The sequence below is a fragment of the Drosophila teissieri genome, chromosome 3R, assembly GCF_016746235.2.
Source record: "Drosophila teissieri strain GT53w chromosome 3R, Prin_Dtei_1.1, whole genome shotgun sequence".
Lineage (NCBI taxonomy): Eukaryota > Metazoa > Arthropoda > Insecta > Diptera > Drosophilidae > Drosophila > Drosophila teissieri.
Window position 1 is genome coordinate 23,436,022 of NC_053032.1, and position 27,026 is coordinate 23,463,047.

General features: G+C 38.7%; 1 protein-coding gene across 36 annotated transcripts in view; it reads right to left on the reverse strand.

The window, feature by feature from the left end:
- Positions 1 to 27,026, reverse strand: part of LOC122619803 (calcium-activated potassium channel slowpoke) — a 44,162-nt gene that overhangs the window by 15,300 nt on the left and 1,836 nt on the right. For 10 of the 36 annotated variants that reach the window (XM_043796968.1, XM_043796963.1, XM_043796979.1 and 7 more), the window contains exons 1-11: positions 24,161 to 24,942; positions 23,149 to 23,487; positions 18,510 to 18,668; positions 18,198 to 18,309; positions 17,767 to 17,918; positions 17,262 to 17,429; positions 15,694 to 15,785; positions 5,686 to 5,796; positions 3,523 to 3,628; positions 1,371 to 1,523; positions 1,097 to 1,252 (exon numbers count right to left, since the gene is read on the reverse strand). In XM_043796968.1, the coding sequence (XP_043652903.1) occupies positions 1,097 to 1,252; positions 1,371 to 1,523; positions 3,523 to 3,628; positions 5,686 to 5,796; positions 15,694 to 15,785; positions 17,262 to 17,429; positions 17,767 to 17,918; positions 18,198 to 18,309; positions 18,510 to 18,668; positions 23,149 to 23,487; positions 24,161 to 24,208 (1,596 nt within the window). In that variant the 5' untranslated portion in view covers positions 24,209 to 24,942. Of the gene's footprint in view, positions 1 to 697; positions 811 to 1,096; positions 1,253 to 1,370; positions 1,524 to 3,522; positions 3,629 to 5,050; positions 5,157 to 5,685; positions 5,797 to 10,599; positions 10,692 to 13,417; positions 13,510 to 15,693; positions 15,786 to 17,261; positions 17,430 to 17,766; positions 17,919 to 18,197; positions 18,310 to 18,509; positions 18,669 to 23,148; positions 23,488 to 24,160; positions 24,944 to 27,026 lie in introns of those variants that run through there. The other 26 variants (XM_043796977.1, XM_043796967.1, XM_043796972.1 and 23 more) reach the window with 17 other exon arrangements.

Consider the following 27,026-nt stretch of genomic DNA (forward strand, 5'->3'; position numbering starts at 1 on the left):
GAGTCAGTTGAACTGGCCCGTTTGAAGTTTTGAAGTTTGCTTTTGAAAATGAAGGATAAGAAACCATATTTTGTATTTGCAAACACTGAAGGCATTTTGAACACTTAGAACACTCAATTACACAAAGAATTTGCTTGAAACAACGACTAATTTGTCACAGTGTAATGTCTTGGCTGGTGTATTTGTGTGTACTTGTTTGGAAAATCATAAGCTAAGTTCACTGGCAGGCACATTTACACGTTGCAACACTTAGATCGGTGTAAACGTGCCGGATCTTCGATCAAAATCAACTGAAGATACAATCAACAAAAGATAGATTTACAACGACGATCAGAACTGAGTGAAACGAATAACAATGTGTTTACTTGTGGTGTGTGTGAGAGTTGTGAGGTGTTGCATCGGCCTACAAATTGGCTTAATTGTGATTTTTCACTGCTTGAAATGCACATCCTTAAGTCACAATTAAGCTTAAGTTTGTAGGCCGCATATATCTTATGTTGTTGGTGTACGATATTTTGTTTATTTTTTTAAATATTTTTTTGTTTCGTTCAACGCTGCACGATTAACAAGTAGAATAGAGTAGGTAGTAGTAGATACGATATAGTATTTAATTGGTTTTTTGTTTTTGTTTCTGGTACGAATATTACGATATAGCTTATGGTTGGAAAATTGGAAAACTGCCAGCTGCGTGACTTACTCAGTGGCCTGAGCAAATGGTATTCCAATAAATGTGGGACTCAATGTTTCAGTGTACATTTCCATGCCAGTGCCGCGCAGGTAATCATTTGTCCAAGACTGCATGTCTGGCGACTATGGGTTAGAGACGTAATTTAGAGACATTTGGATATTTTGATTTCATACGTATATACGGTACAGTACAGTACACCCCACATATAGTAAATTGCTTGCCCCCATGGGCGTTGCATTTGTTACATTTGTCTGCGGATCTGTAATCTGTAATCTGTAATTGGTAAATCTGGAAAATATCTAGCCTTTTAAGGGCCTGCTTTCACTGGGCGCCAGTAGTGTGAGTGTGTCTGGTATTTCGTAGGTGAGTGGCCTGATCTCTGGACTGCGACTGCAACCCCACACTTACCGTCTTGAACGATCTCATGGCGAACAGGTTGGCCATCATGGTCGAGAACCCGGGCGCCAAACAACTCTGGGCAATGAAGCCCAGCTTGAGTTCGGCCAGGCAGATGACATCGTCGCCCTGTTTCCAGTCCCACGATGGTATGTTCAGCAGGTACGCCTAGGAATTATCATAAAGATCGTTTTAAAACTGGGACTTAGGAAAGATTAGGACTTAGGAAATTATCTAAATACTGTATACCATATACTATTTTTATGTATATAATAGTGAGACGCACCTTATTGTGGTACTGCATCAGCTGGATGATGACTCGAATGTCGTCGCTGTAGTTTTTGATCGAGATGACTCTCATGATGTTGGCAGCATCTTCTGCGTCGGGATCTTGGCAATATTTGTTAGCTAGCACGAGGCAGGCGTCGGCTTCATGAACCTATTGCATTCGCAATATCCATACGGATATAGGGATCGAGATATAGGGATACAGATTAGCACAGTATTATAATGGCTATCTAGTATAGCTGTTTATGGTCAGACTATGTCTATGGGCATTTGATGTTTGTCTCATGTGAGTTAGTTTTGTTATGTTGAACTGTTCCAAGTAGTTTGTTATGGTTCAGTGATTGTTATTGTTACTGTTATTGTGAATAGATATTGCAGAGGTGTCACGTTTAGAGCATTGTCCACAATATAAACAATTAGTAAGCGATTTATTTGTTTTTTTTTTTTTTGGTTTACACGCACATCGACTGGACAACTATGGTACGAGTATGAGTACTTAAAATGCCACAGGTGAGTGTTGGTTTTTGGTGGGCTCGATCTGGCTGCGATCGAGTCCATATCAATATATATATAGATATCTTGCATATGCATTGCGTACGTACTGAGTAGGGTTCTTTGGGGTACGATTAGTATTCATTAGCATTGCCCACAGGGGGGCGGTTGGGGGTATATATAGTTATATAGTAGTAAGCGGTTGTACAGTGGCTGGGTGGGTGGGTGGTTGGGTTGCTGGATAACACAGTCTTTCGGTATCAACTCCAAACTAAGGACACATTAAGAAATCATAAGGCGAACGCTCGGTGCACGGGTGGGTGGTTTCACAAAGAACAAGTACACAGAGGTGTCGGGGTGATTGGTTTTTGGCGGGGTGGAACTTAAACTTAATCAAATACCAAATACCAAAGCCCCACAAAACTCAAGAGCAACTCAAGTGGGCGTTTAGACAATAGATTGGCACTAGCTACAAGCATCTGTATCCGATGATAGACATGCAGTATGCTCGCATGCAAAAGATAAGCTCAGATACTGTGGAAAGTAACTATCTGCATCGCAATATGGCATTATACAAGGCCAAGGCTGCTCAAGAGTGTCTATTCAAAGGATATCGATTAAGCTGATAAACGTATATACAAACTATTAGAGCATGTACTTAGTTTAGTATACATTTCCCTCAAAATTTGAATACATGGATTAGGCAGACTCACAAAAACCTTTACTGCTCATAAACGAGGCCAAAGTAATAACTTATAAATATCGTTCTTTACTTTGAAAATAAGCAATAAGTCTTTTGATAAAAAAAATTGTATTTTAAAAATTAATTTATACCTAAACCTATGTTTTTGGATTCATAGAAATGCATTAATTTTTTTGATTACTTTGAACCTACTAATTAAAAAGTTATATCCTCTCTTAATCCCAAAAAAGTTGTATAATCCCTAAAATCCAATATAATCCATATTATACAATTAACACAAGTGGTAAAACCCCTCAAATTCTATATAATCCGTATTATACAATTAACACTTAACTTAACACGTACAGTAGAATACTTAGCACATACATAAATGGGAAATTACGTATACGTTAATCGTTGCAAGTAATGCAGCTTAAAATAAGGATAAATCAATATAACTTTTCGTTATCATTTTACACAACAATGTCAACATCAATTTACGGTGTTTCTGTGTACAGCGAGTGTTTGTTTCGTGAATTCTCATGTTCAGATGGTTAGTCGAGTGCTGGAATCCAAAGGATACGTGTACCGATGGATGTGGTGTGGTGTTGTACACTAAACTAGGTCCAGAAAATGCATTATGGTCGCATACACCACGCATGTGTTACTTGTATTACACGAATATCGCTTGTACAGTTAGACAGACATTACACACACACACACACACGTAAATACATAGATTAGTATATTAATAGGCGGGTTGTAATTACATTTGAGCGTTCGTTACATAAATAAGTACGTAAGAAGTAGAAGTACGCTTATTCTGGGATTTCGATTAATACATAATGAAATTAAAGCTCACAGGTCGAGACGAAAATAGACACGGAAAGGAATAGGTTAAATGAACAACGGAACGAAAGCAAACGAACAAACAAACATATAGAACGGATAAAATGAAAATACATTTTTGTTTTACCTTAACCCTCTGAAGATCGATCGGATTCATAATGGTTCCTTGGAAGAACTCCACGGTGGTAAAATGACGTTTGAACAAACCCTCAAGTTCCAAATCGGGTGGTTTACTTTATAATTTTTCATTTGAAATTGATTTTTTTTTTTGTTTTTTTGGTTTTTTATTTTGGTTTATCGTGGTTGTTGTGGGAAAATAATACAAAGTTTTTAGAGTTTTCAATGATTCCAATGTACACAGAGTTCACGTAGATTGGATTGTATTCAAAGGAACAGAAGAATATCATATCATTGCATGTGTGTGGATTGGTGTTCGAAACACAACAAACAATATACAGATATTTATGATTATGGTGCGATTTTCGTAGTCCGCAAATATGCAAATGAAAAAGAAGAAAAACAAACAATGCAGACAATTGTTTTAAAGAAAGTCTCCAAGCCGAAGGTGCAACAAAAACTGTGATTCATTAAAACTAAACTGAACTAAAGTCGAAATTTTGTAACCTCCTTACTTAAATTAGGTCTATACTCTAGACAAAAACTCTGCTTAAATATCTAATTAACATTACTTAACTAGGCTCTCAAGACTAAGTAAACTCTATGGGAGTATAAAAACTTTACGGATATAATACAAGAGGAATATTTGAATTCAACTTTTCTTTACTACGAATTGATAAATATAAAATATAATAAAATGTGAAGTATTTTGTAAGCTTGAGCTTAAATTTGGATTGAAAGGATATATGACAAAATTCAGCTAAGAAAGTCATTCCATTAAGCGGGGTAAAAATACTTTAAGCCAAGATAAAAAACGATGAACCAACAAAAAAAAAGGATATGGTGAACGGGATTTTTAACTAAATTCTATGTAAAATATTATAAACATCATTTATCACGAAGCTCTGAGAGGAATTGTAAGGAAAATGCTCTTCTCGAAAGCCTCATCAGCAGCAACCGGAAACCATTAATAATAATGCCGTAATAAAGCTATAAAATTGCAATAAAAATAAACATAATTGAATTGTTCAAGTTCAAAGTGAGAGCGAGCATAGATTTATGGCATAAAAAATAGAACGAGGAGGGGGCGTGTCTTTTTTTATTTTTGCTTCTTTTTTTTTTGGCTGTGAAAGGTCAGCAGCGAAAGGTAGTCAAATTCTTGATAATTATTCGAATCGGAGGGCAAGTAGAGTGAAATTGCATCCTAGCTGTTGAAGAACTAAGTTGCGGGCACAAAAACATTCACAGGATCTAAGTATGAGTTGCACGTAAGATTCGCTGTTGTTTTTCATGTTGTTGATTTTATTTTTTTTGGAGTTTAATTTTGTTCTTTTGCTGGGACACCTGACAATCGGGGCTCGAGTAAATCGTTTAAATCGTTATTTCTGCGTGTCTTCACTGGTTTTCATGTGTGTGTGTCGCTGTGTCTGTAGGTGTTCGTGTGTGTGTCTGTTGGTGTGCATGTCGGTGTGGGTGTGGGTGTGGGGTGTGGGTGTGGGCGTGGCTCGGTGTCTGTGTCACGGTGTGTGTTTGTGTACCTTGACTCGCTCCAGGTCGACTGCGTTCATCATAGTGCCCTGAAAAAAGGCCACTGTGGTATAGTGACGCTTCAGCAGTCCCTCTAGCTCCAGGTCAGGCTCTTTGCTATTTGGTTTACATTACAGTACATGATATGGCATATATATAGTTGAGTTTAGGCATTGATTAGTTACAAAGTGAACGTAAGAGGTATTTCCAAATCAAAATATTACATAACTTTCGCTGACTGTGTGTTTTCTAGTCGCTAGATTATTGCAAATACTTAAAATAGTGCCTTTAACTAACTTAACTGACTGGGAAACTGGCATCCCAACTATCGATTTAGCGGCCAGCAGCTGCACAGATTTAATAATATTATTATATTAATGGTCTGAAATCGCAGATTTTATACAATCTCATTTTAGTGCAGAAACTATTGCCTACTTTCCTGCGCCGCCGCTGACCGCTAATCCATTTTCTTTTTAACTGCTTAGGTACTGCGCTAATTATTCTCTTGCTGCTGATTTAAAACTGAATGGAAAATACATTTATCAAATAATAATGGAAATAAAACAACGACACAACAAATTAGCAATACGACTGTAAACAGGTTATTCTTCTGCTTAGGCGCTAATTGGATTCTGGATGAACTTACCGATGGAGAAAGACCACTTCGACATCGACATCCTCCCGATCTTCGTGGAGGAAGTCCTTCAGGAAATGCGACACGGATTCGTATGTTATATGACCGCATACCACAATATGTCTTGTGTTGGTGGGGGTTGGGTAGATAGAAAAATAGATTAGTTCCTTGAATTGGCAGTGGTTCAAACGATTAATGCAATAATTTGACTTAAATCTAGTGTTGAATGCACTGAAGCTCTGTACATGTGTGACGTATGTGTGTGTTTCAAATGAGCATGTGTGTGTGGGTGTGTGTTGCGGTGTTTCAGTGTTAGTGTGCGATTAAAGCGGAAAAAAGAAAATTGAATTTAGTTCAAGTCATGAAATTAAATTCACTTCCTTAGCCGAATTATTGATCTCAGATTTAATCACATTCCATTGATCTGCCATGAAGCCAAGTCCAAAATATATAGTACATATGTGTGTGGTCAGTGTGTGTGTGCGTGTGTTTGAGTGCTTTGAATGTGTTTGAATGAGTGCATGTTCTTCGGTGAGGTTATAGATTCGAGTATATTCATTGTTTTGTATTGCTGTATATTTATTTATATTGATTATGCTTTGATCTGTTTGTATTATTTATCAACTGCTTATCGTTGCCTTGTTATGATTATCTTTATGGCTTGTCAGTATTATTTGGTGGTAAAGTATAATTACTTTGCATTTTCTTAGGAAACAAACATTTATCAAAATTATACAAAATACACGAACTCATAATTGAAACTAAAAACTTAAATCATAAATGCAAAATGCATGAATTTAGTCTGCTACCCCAGGGGCTTGTACACAAATCAATCAATGGCAATAAATCAAAAGTCACAAAATGTGGATCTTGTCGCCGCATTTTCGGCACTCGCCGTTGCAGTTCGCCAATCGAAATGATAAGTACAGTATATATAAACGATTATCGGAAATCAATATTGTTCTAGGTAAAGGCTTAGCTACGCACACCATTTCCGGTAGCAATCAACTTACATGCATCAAGTAAAGCATCAAAAGTAGTCAGCAACTGGCCAACGCATTTGTTTTCTATATACACATTGTATAATACACTACTCTCATTCCAGGTATATAAATTACGTCTACAGGTGCTAATTATACAATAGATTATTTGTTTTGGGTATTTACTGTAGTCACAGTCATGCAATCAGGCAGTCAGGCAAACCGGGCAGGCATTCTTCCCATACCTAGTAAAAAGTGAGTGTCTGTGCCACTACACATGCATACTTCTACATTATTTTTTCGAGTGTTGGATGTTTGTGATTTCGTGAGTTTGTGGATGTGCGTTGAGAATCGGCGAACTATATCGTATAGTTCACGATATCTATACACCTACGGTTTCAGCTACTATGATGAAAGTCAAAGTCAAAGGATAATAGTCATTGTCCTTGTCCGTAGAAATATTTAACAAAAAGTCAGTAGTACAACAATCGTTTGTTTTCTAGAAAAAATCTAAGCGTGGTCAACAACTTAATGATCGATGTCATGATTGTGATCTGTTATATGTTCAATCCATTTTTGTAGATCAAATCCGGATGCAAGGCAACTCTTTACCTCTACGGTGGCAATAAAAAAACTGTGCTCGACTAGTTCGCTAAAACGAAAGAAGAACTTCAATTTGCATTTAAACAAGAAAGAAACATAGTAGATGCACTACATTCGATTAGTTCTGGTGTTGCTTGTATTTATTTTCATTGCTGCAGCTAAAGAAACGAATGGTGACGTTTGGAATTGAATGTTTTTTTTTTTTTTTTCTTGAAATGATATAATATAGAGTGAGAAGGTTTAACATATTTGATGCCTGGCCACGCATTTTCATTGTTTTATTTTCATATACAGAATTGCTGCTCAGAATAGGAAAACATAAATCGATTTCAATGCGCCAAATCTATCGCTCAGAAATGTGCAATGAATGTGAGTGGATCTTTTGAGGAAATCAAAAACTGTGGATAGGAGAGATCTTGAAAGAGAGACAGAGTTACAGAGAGACAGGAGATGTGTGTATGTAGAGATTTGGAGGGGTTCGGATACGGATACGGTTACGGTTACGGATACGGATGCAGTGGTGGAATCGGGTTCAGTTGCGTTTACGGATACGGATGGTACACTCAGAATCAGAATGTGAACTGTCCTCATCGGAGGAGGTTCCTTAGCTAGAGAACAGGGGCCGCGCATCATAACATCATATGTATCTAATCGTCCTGGACCTCCTACCTGATCCTGATCCTGATTTTGATTGGGACTTTGGTTTTGATTGCGAGCTTAATCCTGATCCGAACAAGGTGGGCAAAGGAAATCAAATGAAATCGCCGAGCGCATCCATACACAACACTGAGTTTACGACAAAAGTGGGTGGAGTGGAGTTACAGTCTCATCCGATTCGCATTGTATTATCTGTGTATCTGTGTGCTGTAGGTTATGGTTGTTTATCTCATTATTACTTGATCATACCGTTGTAGTATTCGAATGTTCGTTGAAACGCAAGTTTGATAAAAGAAGAGGAAAGTATCAAAACCATAAGAGTATAGAGTAGATGTGTGTGAATGTTTATAGCATGGGATATGTGTATACAAGTTTGTCAAGAACTACAACACTGATAGTACGAGTATCTGGTAACTGATTGAAGGTTTGAAGAGAGAAAGATATGAGTATATAGAGAGGCAGAGAGTAAGAGAGTAAGAGTATAATATGCGGGATAGATATATGGGTTTTATTGATTGATAGGTTTCATTGATTCGCTTTACACACACATCGATGTTTAATCCGTTTCTCAGATGACAGCTGCCTGCTGATTTTGGTCAAGATGTCAAAAGCCAGTTCTCAAGCTGTGTGTTCTAATATTGTACATTTTCTAGCCAAAAATATTGAGCAAATTGAAGTCTTCCGTGGAAATTGCTTGGTATTTACAAATTGCTGTCTGTACTTGGGGAGAAAAAGTCTATAGAGAGTTCGACTCTATGCATGTGTGTGTGTACATTTTGAATTATATGGATTCTAACATTTACGTATACAATCGAATCAATATTATTAGTTGTAATATTATTATTATTATTATCATTGTATTTAGTATGCATTATTATCGTTCAATGTTAAATCGTTTAGGTGGATATACATATACGCATGTATATTTATTTATGTATATAGATATATATATACGAGTTACGACTTCGATAGCAAGGACTATATAGACAATTACGATAATGTAACACAATAATAAACACCAATCACTGATTCACTTCAAGGGCTAATACAAATGCAAAACGAGGCTAGGATGATATGGCATACAGAAAAAGAGACAAACTTAAGAGTATACGCATATTGAATTTCGATTAATGCCAATCATCAGCTCTGACTTCACACTCGCTGGGTCGACCTGCAAATTACACGTATCCAATTCGTTTCTAGATCAACCAAAGAATAATATTCAAACAATATACTCAAAATTGTAAATCGAACACGATTAAGCCGCGTTTGTTTTTTTTTTTTGTTGTTTGTTTTGGAACTGAAGACGAACGTGCAAATCAAACGAAAAGTTAGGAGCTAAAGAATTTAGGTTCAAGATCAGGATGTACGAGTACGATATAGAGAGTAGAAAGTAGCAGAAGAGTAAGTTGATAATTTGGCGTTCAAATTGAGGATGTAGTATGGAAACTCACAACAAGATAGCATTTGGTAGTTAAGAGTACGCACATGATATAGTAGATACACTCAGAACAGTATTTTAAGTACGAAACAATTGATTGTATGTGGTACGATTCTCAAATACGATCAAATCTGCAAAATGCCAATTCAAAGAACACAAAAATCAAAACTGGCAAATGAAAACGCAAATCGATGGGCGAAACATAGGTAAAAGTAATGAAACTAATGCATAACCCGGCACAGCCCCCCATTTCCAAGGGGGTTACGTCCTAAGTTACCTTTTATATTTTAGATTTTTGGAACTACGTATGTGGACACTTCTAGGTCGCAAAACTAAAAGGAAATCAACTGAAGTACAACCAACACAAAATGAGTTGTTCGAGAACTAAAACAGATACTTGTTGTTCTTTTTTTCATATAAGCAATATGAGTATTTTAGTTAAAATTTTCTTGTTGATTTCGGCTTTTTTTTCAATTTTTTTTTCAATTGCTGTGTGGTTGTTTTATATTCCGTGGCTGTTTGTTGTTGTTGGTGTTGCTGCGGTGGTGGTGAGTGTTTGATCGATTAAATGTTTTGAATTTGGGCTGGGTGATTGATTGATTGGCTGATTTTGATTGATGGCCTGGATAGTTGGAATGTACAAATGCTGTGTTGTCACTGTGTTGTTTATGTGCCGTCCGGAGCTTTCCAAGCGGTCCCACCGGGCGTATGAGTAATATATTGTGTGTGTGTCGCTTGAGTTGCTGATGGTGATTACTGTGATTGGATTGGTATTGGTATTGGTGGGTGGGTTGGTTTGTTGGTTGAATCGGATTGGATTGGATTGGCCATGTTTGTGGTGGCTTTCAGTGTGAATGGCTGGTGTTAGACTCGTGTGTATCTATTGGTAGAATCAAAATCAAATTTCAGCTACTTTTCCACACTCGCAAATCGTTTGGCATGAATGAAGCGCAAACTAAAAGTAAATTCGTTCAATTGGTATCGTTTCAATTTTTATTCGACTGCTTTTGGCAGAAATTTCATTTTGATTTGGTGTTTACTTTTGGAAACATAAATGCTCGTTGTTGGTTAGTTTTCTTTAAATTGGTTGTTGGCTTAAAATTATGATTGGTATTTTATTTTTGTGGTAGTAGTCTTATTGTAGTTGTTGTTGTAGTAGTAGTTTTTTTTTATATAATTTTTTGTTTAATCAGTTTGTTGATTAATTGTTTACGATTGATTGTAAGAAAATTTGGTTTGTCTCACCTTCGCCCTTTTTCATTTTTTAATGTGCCCCCATATTTGGCTCTTGTTCCAATCAAGTCTATAATCTCAGGTATACAACTTGCAAAAATCGCCTGTTTACAGTATGAAAGATAATGATGACAGTGAAGTATTTTTGATCTATTCAGTTTTTGTTTTTTTTTTTTTGATTGTTGTTAAACATAAATAAAAAAGCATTACACAAATTTCGTTTGACACAGGACACAAGAGACAGAGAAAGTGGCCCGAAGGATCAGCAGAGAGTTAGAGAAACAGAGAGTATGATGGGGGAATGGGTACGTCAGACTCGAAGAAGGACCCCTACACAAGTACAGGATAAAACGCAGCCAAGTGGATCATTTCGGATATATCGCATATGAAGCTCCTCTTGGTGGTTCTTGTTGTTTTCGCTCTGGTTGTTGCGGCTTCGTTTAACCAGAAGTTTGACTAGAAGTTGTTGTTATGTCTTCGATCGTAAACAAGGAAAATTAAAATGATATCAAAGAAACAAAAGGTATGTAATAAATCGGTCTTATTATCTTCATAAAATCGATGGGCCGCTTCAACGGCTTGCAGCTAGTTTCTTATGGCTCTAATGGTTTCTTGGGGTTACGTGTTGTGTGGTTAGATTACGGAACATACGTACATAATGTATAGTAAACATATTCAAAGACTAGGTGGTGGAGTAACGCCTAGTAACTCGGTGCCAAGTACACACGCACACACATCGACGGCCATTCGACTTTCGACTTCATCTTTGTGGTGGGTTTCAGTGCCTAAACTCTAGACTATAGGACTACTCAAATCGGGTGATGCTAACAGTCTAACATTCTAACAGACTAAACCGCACGTATGTGTGTGTGAGTGTGGGGTATCGTATCGGGTGGGAATCGGTTCGGAACGGGAAAGAGTTACAGAATGTTACAAATGTGAGGACATGATGCTGATACTGAATACGATCAAAGGATACGGATACTGCAACTCTTTACTGATATACAAATATATAATTTATTTTTATCTAAATGATGATAGTCGTAAAAACATATTTCAACGCCAAAAAGGCGCCGGTTTCGTACTGGTTTCGTTTCGTTTTTTGTTTTTAGTTTTATTTTTATGCGTGGCTGCGGCATACAAAGTGGGTGCAAGCAAAATAACGACTTTGAAATATAGATGATTAGATTGTTCGATTAGGTAAGGTGTGGAATAAGTTTCGTATTGGTATGGTAAATAAATTACAAGTAATCGATATAGTACGTTGGATAAGTTGAAATTGCAAAAACGTAACTACTGCAACTTTATTTATGTATGTATCGCATATAGGAACAAGTGGAAAACACATGAAAATCATATTCGTATTGGAAACTCAAAACTCTATGCGGGAACTAAAGCAGCAACTGGGTGTAAAGTGTGTTTCAACCGAAATTAGAAAATCGAAAGATAATTAAACCAACGCACAAACAAACGATTCAATAAAAATGCATTTCGGTAACTAAATAAGAAGCCAGTTAAGAGAACATATATATATACGAGTATATATATTCTTACATATGTATATTGATTCAGCGCTAGTTTTGGAGCTTAACACTTCGAACTCAAAATCAATGACGCAGCTGAAGTTGCATAAAAACACGCAATAGTGGCTCTGGTCTATATAGTATATAGTATGTACGGTAATAATCAAAATCCAAAGTCACAACTAAACAGAAACCAAAGACGAACTCAAAGATTACACTTTTCAAATGCAGCGAGCCTAGCCCTTTTAAATATTCACTGGTAAAAAAGTCAATTTTGCCTGGGTAGCCCTTTTCAAATACTTCTGTAAATTAGTTTCTGGAAAATGTATTGTGTTTTGTGGTTTTTGAATACTTTTTTGTTGTTTAGCAAAAGTTTGAAATGTGCATGCTTTAAATATCGAACACAACAGATGCGGGAGCCCATCGATAAAACTTTGATTAATTAGCAAAAAGTCTGCAATTAATGTACAGTAAAGATTAGTGAGACGAATAGGGGTAGTAATACGGCCCAGAGATTTCGAAATTTAGACGTCAAAAAGTGTTGCATACCCACAGGCGCCAAACAAGAGAAACGTATTTGTTTTACGATAGTTCTTTGATGATTTAAGCAATTTATGAAACTTTACAATTTATCTGTCTAGCTAACAATAAGCCTAATGAAACGCACGCAAAAATGAAGCCATAGTTTCAAACAATAAGTATAATGTGTGTAAACGACAACGAGAATTACAGAAGGATTTGACAAGTAAATTACATAAATGATATCTCTTATACGGAATAGATTATTCCCTGGATTTTTCGTGTAATTTTTGCCATGATTCTTTGAATGTGTTTCCTTTTTTATAATTGGTTGTTTAACTAAATACAGACACATGCCGCCAAGAAACCAATGCCTTTCAAGTCCTAATTGATTTTTCTCAATACTTTTTCTTTGGTTTAGCTTTATGAAAATAAGAAAACAAGATAAATATTTTGTTCGCAAGCCCTGGCAACAATTTTCGATACTCATTTGTTGCCGTCAGAGTTTGTCATTTTTATGCAATTCCAGGTAACGTCGATAGAAATGTTCAACAACAAGGTGAAAAATAAGAAATCAAATGAAATAATAAATAAGCTGTTGGTTCATTGACTGAAGTTAGGTAAAGAAAATGTTGTAATACAAATAGAATTCAAGACTCTTCGATTGCTGCGGTGTTTTTTGGTATTTGTTTGCATTTATAATCATTTCTTGTTTATCTTGATATTTTCGTGTTGTATAGTTTTTGGTAATTTCTCTTAGCGGTACAGCCAGCAACGTGTTCGTGTACCTTTTTCTAGGATCCTTGCTATATGTTCCACCATATTTGCTTCTTTGGGCAGCCAGTTCAGTGATTTCTGGTATCCAACTAGCGAAAACGGCCTAAATTCAACAACACACATACACATTTAGATTGATTGAGAGGTGCCAAAAAGGAGATTCAGTTCAGTTCAGTTTTTGTTTTTGGTTTTTTTTTTCGTTATTTTGTTTTTAACTGGTTGGTTTTGTTTCTGTTGGGCTAACAAATTTGATCTATGGAGTGTTAGTGTTTGTGTGGCTTTAAAAGAAATGGACAAAATTATTATATTTTGACAACGTTGACGCTGACGACGAAGAACAGTGCAGAATGGGAACCGCTCAACCCGCAATTAAGCTCCGATTCATACTCACAGCAGTATTCACACTCACGCCACATTCACTCACATCGCACTCACTCGCTTATTTACACCGATTCACTCCGATTCTCGCCACTCATTCCATCCGATACAGATACAGATACTTTAAGTCTAATTGTACATTACTTTACACGATTTCGCGCCACGAGTTCGCATTTCGTTCGCATCTATTTACTATACTGTACTCTTACTTGATTACATCTAATAATTTACATTTGTAGTTTACAATACACGACAGTGCTGGGGCCTAGACAGAGACAAGTTTTGGAGTCGAGATGTTCGTGGGGAGCAAGATCCCTCCTAAAAGTCATCTGGAATTATTATTGGTAGTGCGCTAGTCGTTACGCTATTCAAATACCGTACTTTGTACAATCCTAATTACATTTTACTATGAGTATTTAAGGGTAGTTACACTTCCGATTCTTCGGATTGAATAAGTAGTTGGTTGGGTGATGAGAAAGCAATACTTCGGTTCGCCGAATTAAAATGGTAATCCCATGGGAAATACCTTTTGGGTGAGCTTTACTTTAGATAAATGGACCAGCGAGACTGACAAATGAAGCTACATATTTAGTAGGAATAAAAGGGGTAATATGAATTGAATAATACATATCTTGCAAAGTGGGTGGCTTGAGTTTGCTCTCTTCAAGAAAATACGATTTGAATTACGTGTCATGACTTTGGATAGTTTAGTTACTTTATTCAATGCGTGACCGATGCTTTTTTATGGGGACTGGTGTTGTAGATTAGATGTTTATAAGTGGGGACTCTATAAATCTGTGTGGGATGTGGTACAACAATGCGCCTAAGTAGATTGCACAAATGCATTAGGTTATCGAAATAAATATATATGAACCTTGAACTATTGCAAATTGATAAACGCATATCTTGTATCATAACTCTGGTGTTAATACGAAACGTTTAAAGCATGGCAAAGTATAAGTGTCAAACGATAATATCTTGAATAAAAATGTTTACTCTTCAGACAAAATTCAAAGTAAAATGGCCAAAATGAACTCACGCTTGCCTACAAAGTGATTTATATGATAGACATTGCCAAAAGAGTTCAATAAAAATGTTCAACGAAACGAAACAAATTAGGAGGAACGCAAGTACCAAGGAAAATAAACAAATAATATGGGAAAACCCAAACCTAAGTAAATGGAACATTAAAATGTTTAATGGCTTGTACAAATAGAACGATGTGTTTTCGAATCTGCTGAAATGTCTCTGACTGCGAGGCAAAGAAAAATGGTTAAAAATTATAATAAACAAACACGAATCAAAGTAAAAATCGAATGATTCAATTGTACTTTACTTTTATTACTTGTTTGATGATTTATCAAATGTCATATCTGTTTCGGTTTTCGAAATACATATTTATCAAGGAACAAAATAGTTTAAAACGGACGACTTAAGAGTCGGCTGAACTACTTTTTTGATGCGGGTAAGTCAACTGTATATGCGATCATAGAGATACAATGAAATTAGGGAAACAAAGTGAAAGGGTAACAGACTATTTAATTTATTGACTTTGATCAATATTAAGGCTTAGTAATTTAGCTAATTCGAGTTTTACTTTACCCTAGATGGGCTCAAAATACTAAGAATGTGTGTTTTTTACAAAAGTTTTCTTTTGTACTTCAACCGATCCTAACTCTTCGAATTTGGTTTGGAAAATCTTAAGATAATAGTCCTCATCAGATGGTAGTTCCTCACTAAAAGCATATTGCTATCTTGGTAAGGGTTATAATTTTCATGTTATACTTTTAGGTTTATTGCGGTTTATAACTTTTTGTGGATTATCTTTAGAATGTGGCTTTGTGTTTTTCACATCGAATGCGATTATTATGTTTTTTTATTGGTTTTAATTATAGTTTTTATAGACTACCTCTTTCCGTGCTCTCTTTTCAGTTCACCGCCATACTTATTGCCACTACCGACGAGTTCAATTATCTCCGGTATACTGCTGGCAAACATTGCCTAAAATATTCCATCGTACACGAAATTAACAAAAATCAATTCAGCAAAAATATATGTACTGGTTAGCATTTAAATATAGTGATTGTGTCTTAGGCTTAGTCTAGTTGTTATCACTATGCTTCAATTACTTCGATTACTGGGCATTAAGGACCAAAAAAAAAAGAAACGGAAACGCAGAAGGCGGTTTTCTGGTGGGTACGAAGTCAGGCCAGGACATTCACACCCAAAGGATATCTAAGGATGCCTAGAAGCGTTCTGGTCCATTCGGTCCATTGGTTACACAAATATGCGGCAGCCAGCATTAAAGCATGCAAGAACATTAACTTTTGGATAATATATTGATGTATTTGGAAAGCTCCTATCCTAACCGACAGATCCCTGAAACAAATAGTCCTCACTCTTGGCTGTGTGTGTGTTGGGTATTTCTGGTGTTTGGTGTCTACGAATCTTCCATTACAAAAACCAAAGCATATCGAAAGTTTCAACTGAAAAGTGATAAGGTAACTGCATGCATAAGTATTTCGATTATGGGAGAAAGTATTGAATGGGGCTGCGTGAACGTATGAGTCGAGTGCCCCCAGCTGTATATAAGATATTGTATCTTGTGGATATCGAACGGATATAAATACATATATGGCAGATATATCCGGGCGTGTGTGAGCGTGTGTTTGTTTGTGTTAGGGGCTCGGAAAAAGAAAACGCGTTAAGCTTGGGTGATGAGTTAAGCTAACGAAACTTTGGTAGGATAAACGCAAATACGAAACTCAGCCGAAGGGCCTCAAATAAAGTTCCATAATTCATAACTTGTGCAGCGGTATTAAGTCGTTCTATGTATTTACATAACGTGGCATGTACATAGTAGAAATGCAATTAACAAATGTATTGAGTATTAAGTCTAAAGTTACGTAAGAGTAAGAGAGAGAGAGAGGTCAAAGGGCAACAGGGTCAACGCATGGTTACTCTATGGTTGGTTACGTCTAAAAGAGTTCGAACTCAGTATCGATTATTCACTATGGAGTATAGAGTATCGAGAGTGCTACACTCTGGCTAGTACTGGTACTGATGCGGATACTGATACTGATACTGATACGGATATGGATACTGGTACTGCTCTTGCTTTGGCTACTCAACTATGGTTTCTGAGCACAACTGTACTAGTGGTAAGTAGTAGATTAGGCGGCAACCAAAACTTAAATCATTCACACACTTCAGCACTTCAGCACTTGCAATCCCGCATCGGCCGGGCCTAAACTCAATGGGCATCGAGGCGGACAGAGATGGTAGAGAGAAACACTGGCTACATCTGGATAATATATATGTATATGGTATATATTATATACGTACTCGGTTAGAACTAAAAGAAGGCTTAGACTTATTGGTTTGTCTGCTGTTTGTGTTCAGACGGGTATTTGTTTTACTTTTCTCTATTTTGTTTTATTTTTTATTTGTATTTGTGCACTTGCGTTGCGAACTTACCAAGCCGACGAGCAGAAAGAACACGAGAAATGTTCTTCCCAGGACAGTCTCACAGTAAACGTCACCATATCCTACCGTTGACATGGTCACAATTAGGAAATAGACACAGGTCCAATACGATAAACGATGAGCATTATTAAAATCCAGCGGATCGCCAGAGTTCTCCAGCTAAATTTTAAGTAAATGCAAATGCAATTATCAGCCGCATCAGCGGATCAGGTCATCCAAAGTCCTCTTCGATTGGACACTCCATAAACACATCGAAACATATATACTTGTATGTTCGTAAATATTGTGGCGAATCGCAGGTGCCTGGTTTTCGGGGCTCTGTAGCAGGCTGCAACGTGGCGTATGCGTAATATTTGGGACTGGCTCGTCGCACACACTGCAAACCCACCACAGAGTCACCCACACACAGGCACAAGCGATCGCGCGTGAGTGTATGTGTGTCGAGTGTTTGTTTGAGTGTAGGTGTGCGGGGGTGTGTTTGTGTGTTTCTACATACCAGATGTATAATGCCCGCTGCTGTTAACCACACGGATATAAAAATTGATACTAGTTGAGCCAAGCGTATGGAGCTCGATGTTTTTAGTACGTTTAAATATTGTAAAATATCTGGAACAGTCATGAGACGTAGCGCTCGAAGAAATCGAAGACCTGTTCACGATAATACACAAGGTATATACACAATTGCATACAGGCGGCTGTTTCATGTAGAGTAAGGCACATTGCATGCATACAAATCGATCAGGACACTGTTTTCATCTTTGGGGTCTTCATGTGTGGCTGTTACTGTGTTTCATAGTGACTATGTATGTGTATATAGATTTGGGAATCTGATTGATTTCCAATATTGAGCAACACCGATTTGTATGCATATAACATTTTTGGAATTTCATTGTGATAGGTTAATTTAAGAGGGATTGTTTCGCTTACCGATCCATGTTCGATCTAAATATATTGATACGAAGGACGGGGGTATTGTAAAATAATCTACAAAACTGTACATTTCTAACATAAACCAAAGCTTATCGGACGCCGCTATGAACTGTAAGAAGATTGTCAGATTAAAAAAAGAACGAAAGAGTTTTTAAGAATTTATCGCACAAATCAAAAGGATATCAAAATCATCATCGCTCCAGACCAATTGATTCAAATAATTCTTAAATCAACTCAGTGTGTGCGCTGGTGTGGTCAGTGTGTCAGTGTGTGTGTGTCTGTCTGTCTAATTGGCCGTCGGCAACTTACTCGTATAAAAAAGTAAACCATAAAAAATATATTGAATGCGAGATCGATCTGTTGAGTAATGTTGTTACTCCACTTTTGGCATCTTTCGACTTCTTCGCTAGATGCATCAACAAAGTATATAATGAGGGATGCAATGCTGAGTATAAACACGAGTACGACCTGCAAGAGGAAATGGAAAATGAATTAAAATGAATCAAAACACTTTAATATATATATATTGATTATCAGCCTATAAATAATAGCTATAGAACATATGTTCTTCATCAAGCAGACTCCCTTTTTGATTTTGTAAATTAAAGTACCCCACATGACATGAGTTATTCTGCTTAAGAGAGCAGCAAGCTCATTTAATAACTCATAAATTCATTGGCTGTTACAAAATAAACCCACACACAACTGCCTTACAAATATGAGCAGCTGCTACATTTCTGTTCCATAAATCACGGCCTTGTCAGATGACAACCGCATTTGAACGCTTCATTGAACTCAACAGCAGCCCACACACTCCACCCCCTCCCAAAAAAAAAAGGAAATTGGAAAAGCAAAAGGCAAGGAATGAAAAAGGGGCGGTCTGAAGGAAAAGGATAATCGGAAATGGTCCCCTCCATCGGGGTGGCTGCAAAAGAGAGAGAGAGGAAAAACCGCAGTAATGTGCATTTTTAATTGCACACTTTGGCACAGGCCACGGACTCCGGTTCTCACGGATCATTTGATTCATGGCGAACGGACTAAAGCACTAAAGGACGAAAGGACGAAGGGACGAAGGGACGACGTCCGGCCAGTAAATGCGCGGCTGCTGGGGCAATTAGTCGGACCCAACCCGTTGATAAATCTGCGGCAGTCATGAAAGTTTTACAAGGTAATTTCCGAGAAGGATGAAAATCTGGCGGAGGTGGCTAGTTAAATGTCAGGGCTGTGTGCCAACTGAAAACAACACTTTTCCGTGGAGGCCAAACGAGGTAGTTCAACTTCAGCCGGCTGCACTTTACTTATACGAATGTTTAGTATATGTGGTATGGGGTATATTCCCGTACATAATGCCAATGTAATTGTAAATGTAATTGTCGGTACTATCGTTTCGTAATTACGTTGATAATCGAAAGCGAAGTGCCAGCAAGAGAAGAGAAGGAAAAACTAAATTTGGCACAGAACCGGCACGCAAGCTATTTACTTAGGGCCATAAATTGAAATGTCTTGGCCCGGTCGGACTGCTCATTATTCTTGCTCTGCGGCTTTTTCTTGGCATGCAAATTACACAAACACACAAAATCTCCTTAGAAACTTGTTAGTTGCGCAATAAAGTTTTTGCCAGCACGGAAAACTTTGCTAATCTCAGTAGACAGCCGAGCATTGCAACGAGTTTTGCACACATTGCGTATACGTCATGTGGTGCCGGGCAACTGACACTTTCATTAGCCGCCGCCCTGATCCCCAAGATGTCGGAAACGGAAACCTAATGAAAACCCCACACTACACACGGCCATCTGACGTCACGGACAGAAGGTAATAAATGCAGGTTTCAATATGGCGACAACTTCTTCTCTGACGTCTTCACTTTCACCCAACCCCAACCCCAACCTAAACGAAAATCCAACCACCCACCCACTTTCGCCCAACTTGGTATGCCCAATGGCTGGGAAGGATGAAAACTGGGTCAATCACTCGGAGCAGCTGAGTTCACAGAGAGAAAAGCACTTAAGTCCTGGCTGCCATCAAATTGCATCAGCGCGATTCTGGGTATCTGGGTCACGAGGCGAGAAAACACGTGTCCCACTCATAACAATTTCAATTCGATTTGTTGGCTCCTCTGCAAAAAGCTCGAATGCGATTTGTCCTGGCCATTATGGTCGCAGGTACAGCAATTTGTTTGAGAGCCAACGAATGGAATCAGTTAAGGCCAACTGAATGCACAGCGCAGTGAACTCCACTAATTAAGTCATTAAAGCACATGATAGCTTTGTAGGTATAATTTATAGTTGGTTAAATCGATCAAACCAAAATGAAATAGTCTTTCATTGTACTCTTAAAACGGAAATTAATATCTGTGGCACATCTGCTTCACATAAATTTCACTATTTTCGCTTGCGTGCAGCACTTTAAAATGTTATGGGTTCTCGGTTTATGATAGTTTTTTTTAGCTTTTCCAGCACTCACATATATGTGGCGTGACCAAGTGCAATCTGATGTGGATGTGAGTGTGGATGGGTGGCAAGTGCTGGGATTTAAGCTATTGCAGACGACTTCCGCATCGAAGTCGCATACCAAAGCCAATTAGCACCTGCAGCAGGGCTTCAATCCGCTTAGAGTTGCATGGATAGTTCAATAAAGTCGGACAACAAATGCCAGGTTTTCGCTATCTTAAAATAAACCAAAGCAATTTGGTGAAAGTGGAGAAAAACTGACAAAAGGAAAAAAAAAAGGAAGGAGAAACAGCAGGCACGAATTGTGTAATATCCAAATGGCAAGCCATTCATTTTGCCAGCCACAATAACAACGCCCAACAACAAGGATAAACAACACACAAAAAGGGGCGCCACACGAATGGGCGAAAGGCGAAAGGACTTTTCCGAAAACAGCTGCACCGCAGTACACATCGCAACCATAGGGAATGGAAAGGAATGGAAAGGAAATTCGACGCTGTCTGCCAAACAGCAAAGCCAATTGGCTGCCAAAGCCCGGCACACAACTACAAACGTATGGTGACTAGGCCTGGTAATAAACATTCACAATCTGCCATCCACTTCCAGCCCACTTCCATCCCACTTCCAGCCCCCATCCAGCCCACTCTCCACCCACATTTAACCCCACTCCGAAGCGGGTGAAAGTGGAAATGTGCGCGCTGTTTCATCGATTTTCCTACTGTTAGCATTTCCCTTTCGAACGGCTTCTATCCTGGCATTTGCCATATTATTTACTGTTATTTGTTGTGGTTCCTTGGGCCAACCCCACCCACTCCGCCACCGAATCCCACCCAAAAGCTTATGCATACATCACTGCCTCGCATTTCCCCGTTTCTCGCTATTAGCCCGAAGTTCCAATTGGCTGAAAGGGGCATTTTTATTTATAGAAAAGCTAAATCAAACTAAAAAAAATACTTAAAAATAATATTTAAATTTAACATGAAATAACCAACAAACTCAGAGCCCGCAGGACGAAGGCGAAACTATCGATAAATGTGCCAGACACAGCGCACCACTCGGCGGGCGGTCGGAAAATGGGAAATTCGGAAAAGCGGGGGGTGCGTTAGATGCCACATGTGAGCACATGCTACATGCCAATGATCGTTCCCCACCGCTGCGCCATTGTGCGCCAGTTGACAAGGAGACAGCGCTGAAATGCCTTGCAAGGATTGGGAGGATAGGATGATAAAAGGATTGGAGGATGCGTGGTGCAAGGTTATGGATGTCCCACCCTTGACCCCTTACAATCGGACAAAGCTTGTCACTTTTGCCAAAGAATTTGGTTCACTCGAAGACTTACAAACAGGCAATCAAACTTTACTTGTAAGAAAGCTTATGGTCCAAGGAATAACATGTTCAGCAGAAATGATAGATAGATCTATGTAAAATAATTCTAATTCATTCATAACTATGTAAAAGCTTATATTTTTTATGTAGTTCAAGAGTATTTACCATACACACATGACAGTAGCGCTGTCCGCCCACCTAAACTGTGCCAGGCAAATGCAAAAATTTAGCTGATAAGCTCGCACTCAAAGTGTCGGCAACATCAAATCTAGAAATACTTATCGAGCGCATTAAGCCACAATGCCCATTAAGACCCACTAAATTGCCGCTGAGCCCGTGTGAGTAATTAACTAAGGCCAGTTAATTGATGGGACGGTACGCCATGACGTATGCGTAATATTTGGACAAACAACCGATTGCCATCGGTCTGTTGTGCGGGAAGTGGGGCAAGAACCACAAAACCATTGAAGTTAATTCCTACGCAGGCGAAGTGTAATTGAAAAGACCACCGAATTGCGCCCACCTCTCGCTCAATTTGTGTTCATGTAGTTATTGTACGTGGAAATGGCGCATTTACTTGGCTGCTTCCGCTGTTGACATGAAATGGTTGCCCCGAATCCACCGATTCAGCAGTTCGCAGGCTAAGCAATCGCAAACAAATTACACACGCAAGTGGCAGCCATTGGAGGCACGGAGGCGAATGGGCCTGGAAACTGCTCCAAATGCAAGGCGATGGCACTTTCGCCAGCTGCAACGATGGACAAGGACACCTCGATGTTTTCCTTGCTGTGGGCAACCATATACCCACTCGATCTCTGAATAATTCAGCGGGTTTTGGCATTCAAAGGGATGGCACTTGGAGAAATTACTAAGTTGTTTATGGCATGTGGGTTGAACTTCTAGGAATGCATTACTTACAACAAACGTACTTTCTTGAAGATTCTACTTAAGGTATACACATATAACCTTACCCAAAACAGCATTACATGATACTTTAAACCTAGATATATTCTTAAATTCATTTTGCCTTAAATTCCATTCTAAGACTACACCACTATTTCGCACAGTGCAGCAATGTGACCATATGCTCGGGCGAGTTTCCGAACCAAAAGGGAACAAAGAAGGCAACTCATAAATGATAAATGGACCATGTCCGAGGGGAGGGCACTCACCAAAATTCGACCAGTTGTTGTTTGACCCGAGATAAGCTCTCCAGCCCAGTCTTTCGCTTCTGTCATAAAGGTGCCCTCGAACTCCTGTTTGTTGCGGGAGGCCTTCTGCTCCTTCTGCTTGGGGTCGTTGGGCCCCAAATCCGGCTCCTTGCGGCAGCAGACGAAGGCGAAGGCTCGCCATAGCAGCACCACGAGCAGGCCAGCAAGGAATGTAAAGATGCTGGACAGCAGAAAGCACCAGTACTTGCGCACCTTGAGACAATCATCGGCGTCGAATGGTGAATCTGTTGGATCGTCGGCCAATGATTCGACAGTGCTTTGATCACACCCCGACATCCCCTGCAATCACAATACATATAATCGAAAGGCGGTAGCAATTAGTTCGGTTGCAATGGGCTGGCAATTAGCTATAACTATAATTAGCATAAATCAATACGATAACTGGCGGAAACATTGTTTACGTCATACACTTGACATTTGGAATCGGCGAAATGCCTTCTATACTCGCATAAAGCCACTCGGTCGCAATCCAATCGTTCATACATATACACTAACACTATACGGGTATATAAGTATATACCCTTCTCGACTTGGCGACGCTGGCGAATGTAAACAAAATTTGCGCCTGGCCAAGGGTGCGCAAAAATGAAATGAGTTCATGAATAAATGTCTCTAGTTTGTTTAGCCGAAAACCGTATTCAGAAATAAAGCGCATAATAATGACATTTTACATTATTGGGTAATGAAATATGCAGTTCCAGGGGGTTACTTATTTTACAAATCTAACTTATGTCACACGAAATGATTATAATACATGGGGCTTGGTTTGTATGTTCCTTAAATTTAATATGTTGCTTAAAATGAGAAAAGTACATGCACTACCACATTACTTTAGTTTGCTTTGACAACTTTTTGTTTATAACAATCGTTTCATACAACTTTGAACCTAAGTGTAATAGGACTGTTCTCTCAGTGCATTGGGTATATAGTGTGTGCTTTGTGCAATCCTTACATTTGTCAATGTGCTGCTGAAATTGGTGTCGATCAAACCGCTTGCCATTTTGGCTGTTTACATTGCGACACTGGCACACAAACGCTGTCAAATTAATAATGCCGCGATATTTCGAATGGCGTTCAAGTGCAGGCGAGTGCCAAAGTACTAGAAAGCCAGAGAATAAAAGACGCTGGGAAATCCGAAAGATACGAATGAACCACCGAGATCTCTGAACACCACACCGAAAGGCCTCAGCCTCACAATGCGAAACGGAACGAAAACTTGGCCCGTCTATTATAAATAGCATCAAACAAATCTGTTATTTTTAAAGTGATCTTTTCCTCCGACACACGCACGGCGACAAAAGTGCTCATAACACTGGGCAAAAAGGCCGACTACACAGCACCGATCTTACGATCCATAGAACCAAATACCAACACTATATATATATAATCGGGTTATATGCAATCTGGTTACAGTCGTGGCTATAGCCTGCATTCACTGGGCATTCACTGGGTATTCACAACACTCGGCCAAGGGGCCAACGCACTCAATCGGTGAATCACTGCACATACGCATGTGAATTTGCAATTTGTACGGATTTTTTGGGGGTGGGGACGGTGCCACAGATATACATGCGACAGGCGTATATATTATTATACATATATATATGTATATATATGTGGCGGATGTCACACACACGACGCGGCACGCACGCGATTCTAGATTCTAGTCTAGCTCCAGAATCGAGCTGAATTGAAAGGAGGCACCGAGCGAACCGCACAACTGGCGTCCACCAACTGAACGAGCCGTTTTCCAATTGCCCCAGTGCCATCGGGACGGTTCCAACGATTACGAAGAGCCCGCTCCTATCTATCTATATCCCCTTTGGGGCCTCCGCTCTCCATCCCTCTCTCTTTCTGGCTCACCCACTCTCCGGCTATCTCTCTCGCTCTCCGGCGGACTGTACGGCTGTATGGCTATACGGCTATATGGCTGACCGCGAAAAGTGTCAGGACGGGCGACAAACTTGAATTTAATTAAAAGGCAGCGCCAAGACAAGGCGAATTCAATTGGGTATTGGAATAAAGAGGATATACCCTTACTGTGGGAGTTACGATGAATTCTAAGGACCTTTATGAATATGGCTGCAGGGATTTTAAAGACTTCCGGTGGCATTTGGCATCCTTAACCGAATGCATTTCATGTAATACGATTGGTAAATAAATAAATTCAAAGATAAACAATACAAAATTGTTGCTATGCTAAATTTAAGTTCTATATATATATATACATTTTTATTTTATTTACAATTGTTTGGTCGACTTTTAATCTTAATTTAGTCTAGGAAATTATTTTATCAAGCACTACAAGTATTTCTAGTTACTTTTTATAATCTACCGATATTAGTTCTATATTTTTTACATTTTTATGCTGGAATATTTAAGTTTAAAAGTTTGACGCAAATTTTGGTGGAACCCTTGGCAAGGGCAACCAGCTTATGCGTGTGTGTGCGTGTGTGTTGGCTACAATGAATTATTGTTACAAGAAGAAGAGACAACGGCAGGCCGCGTATAAATAAATAAATTATGAGTTCGCTTCTATTCGCTTTTGTATTTTGGTTTTGTCTCTTGTTTTGTGCTCCTCGCCTATACACACACTTTTTGCATTCCTTTTGCTGTGACCCCATGGCCCCCGGGCAGCACTCGTCCCCAAAAAGTGGGTGGCATACAGTGGGTGGTTGGGTGGTTGAGGGGGCGGCAGGTTAACGTGAACGTTAACGTTACTGGCAATGCTTCAGTTAACTCGGGCGAGTCACGCCATGCCGCCAGTTAGCTGTCGTTTCATAATTTACGCGCTTTGTTTGCTATTTCCTGCGGGGGCAGCCGTGGTAACAAGTTGGCCCAGTTTGTTTGCACATGCCACTGCCACTACTTTCCACTGCTGCCCGACTGCTGCCCCACTGCTGTCCCACTGGTCATAATTGCTCATCATCCCTAAGCCCTCGCATCCCTGCACTGCTATCCTAGCCCATCATCATGCTCATCATAAGCCAGTGGCGTGCATTTTATTTATAGTTTTCATTTCAGTATCGTTTTTTTTTATTTTCTCTGCTCTCTATTTTTTTTTTTGCGATGCTTGGGCGGTTGGGTTCTTCGCTTCATTGCATTTACGCAATTATAAATAGCGAAGAAGAGCAAAATTGTAATTCAATTAAATTTTTGATGACTATTTTTGAGCACCATTCACCTTGAATTTAAGCTGTGTCATTGCGTATACGTAATATTTACAAAATTCAAATGATGAACTAAAGATACAAAGTTTTGAAAGGTTTTTAAATTGCATCGATATTGTTACAAAGTTTGTTATAAGTTCTTAATAATAATATTATACAACAAGTGTTTTTATTCCGAAATGGGTTAAACTTTGACCTTTTTGCGAAACTTGAGGCATTTATAAATATTATTCTTTTTAACTCAATTAAATTCACACAACTGAAAGTTTATTTGCGTTTGGAAAAGTAAACAAACTCACAAAGTTGGATTGCATTTAGAGGTGGTATCGAGTTTCCTTTGAATAAGCACATTCAAACGTGTCGTAAATTTCAGTTGCTTGCCTTTTTCTCGTATTTGGATTAATTTCCGAGCACTTTCATCGATCCAAGCGAAAATGCAGTGGCCGGCGTTGAATAAATTATTTATAACATGAGGAGCACTGGTCGCTCTATTTTTTGTTGGCCCAAATGGAGAATGCTTTTTTCGGTCGAATCGCCCTTACTGGCTCAAAGATACTGCGCTGATGGAAGTCGATGGAATTGGTGGCGCCTTATGAATGCGGGTGGAAAAGATAGTGAACGATATAAATTATGCCACCAGGCCGATTT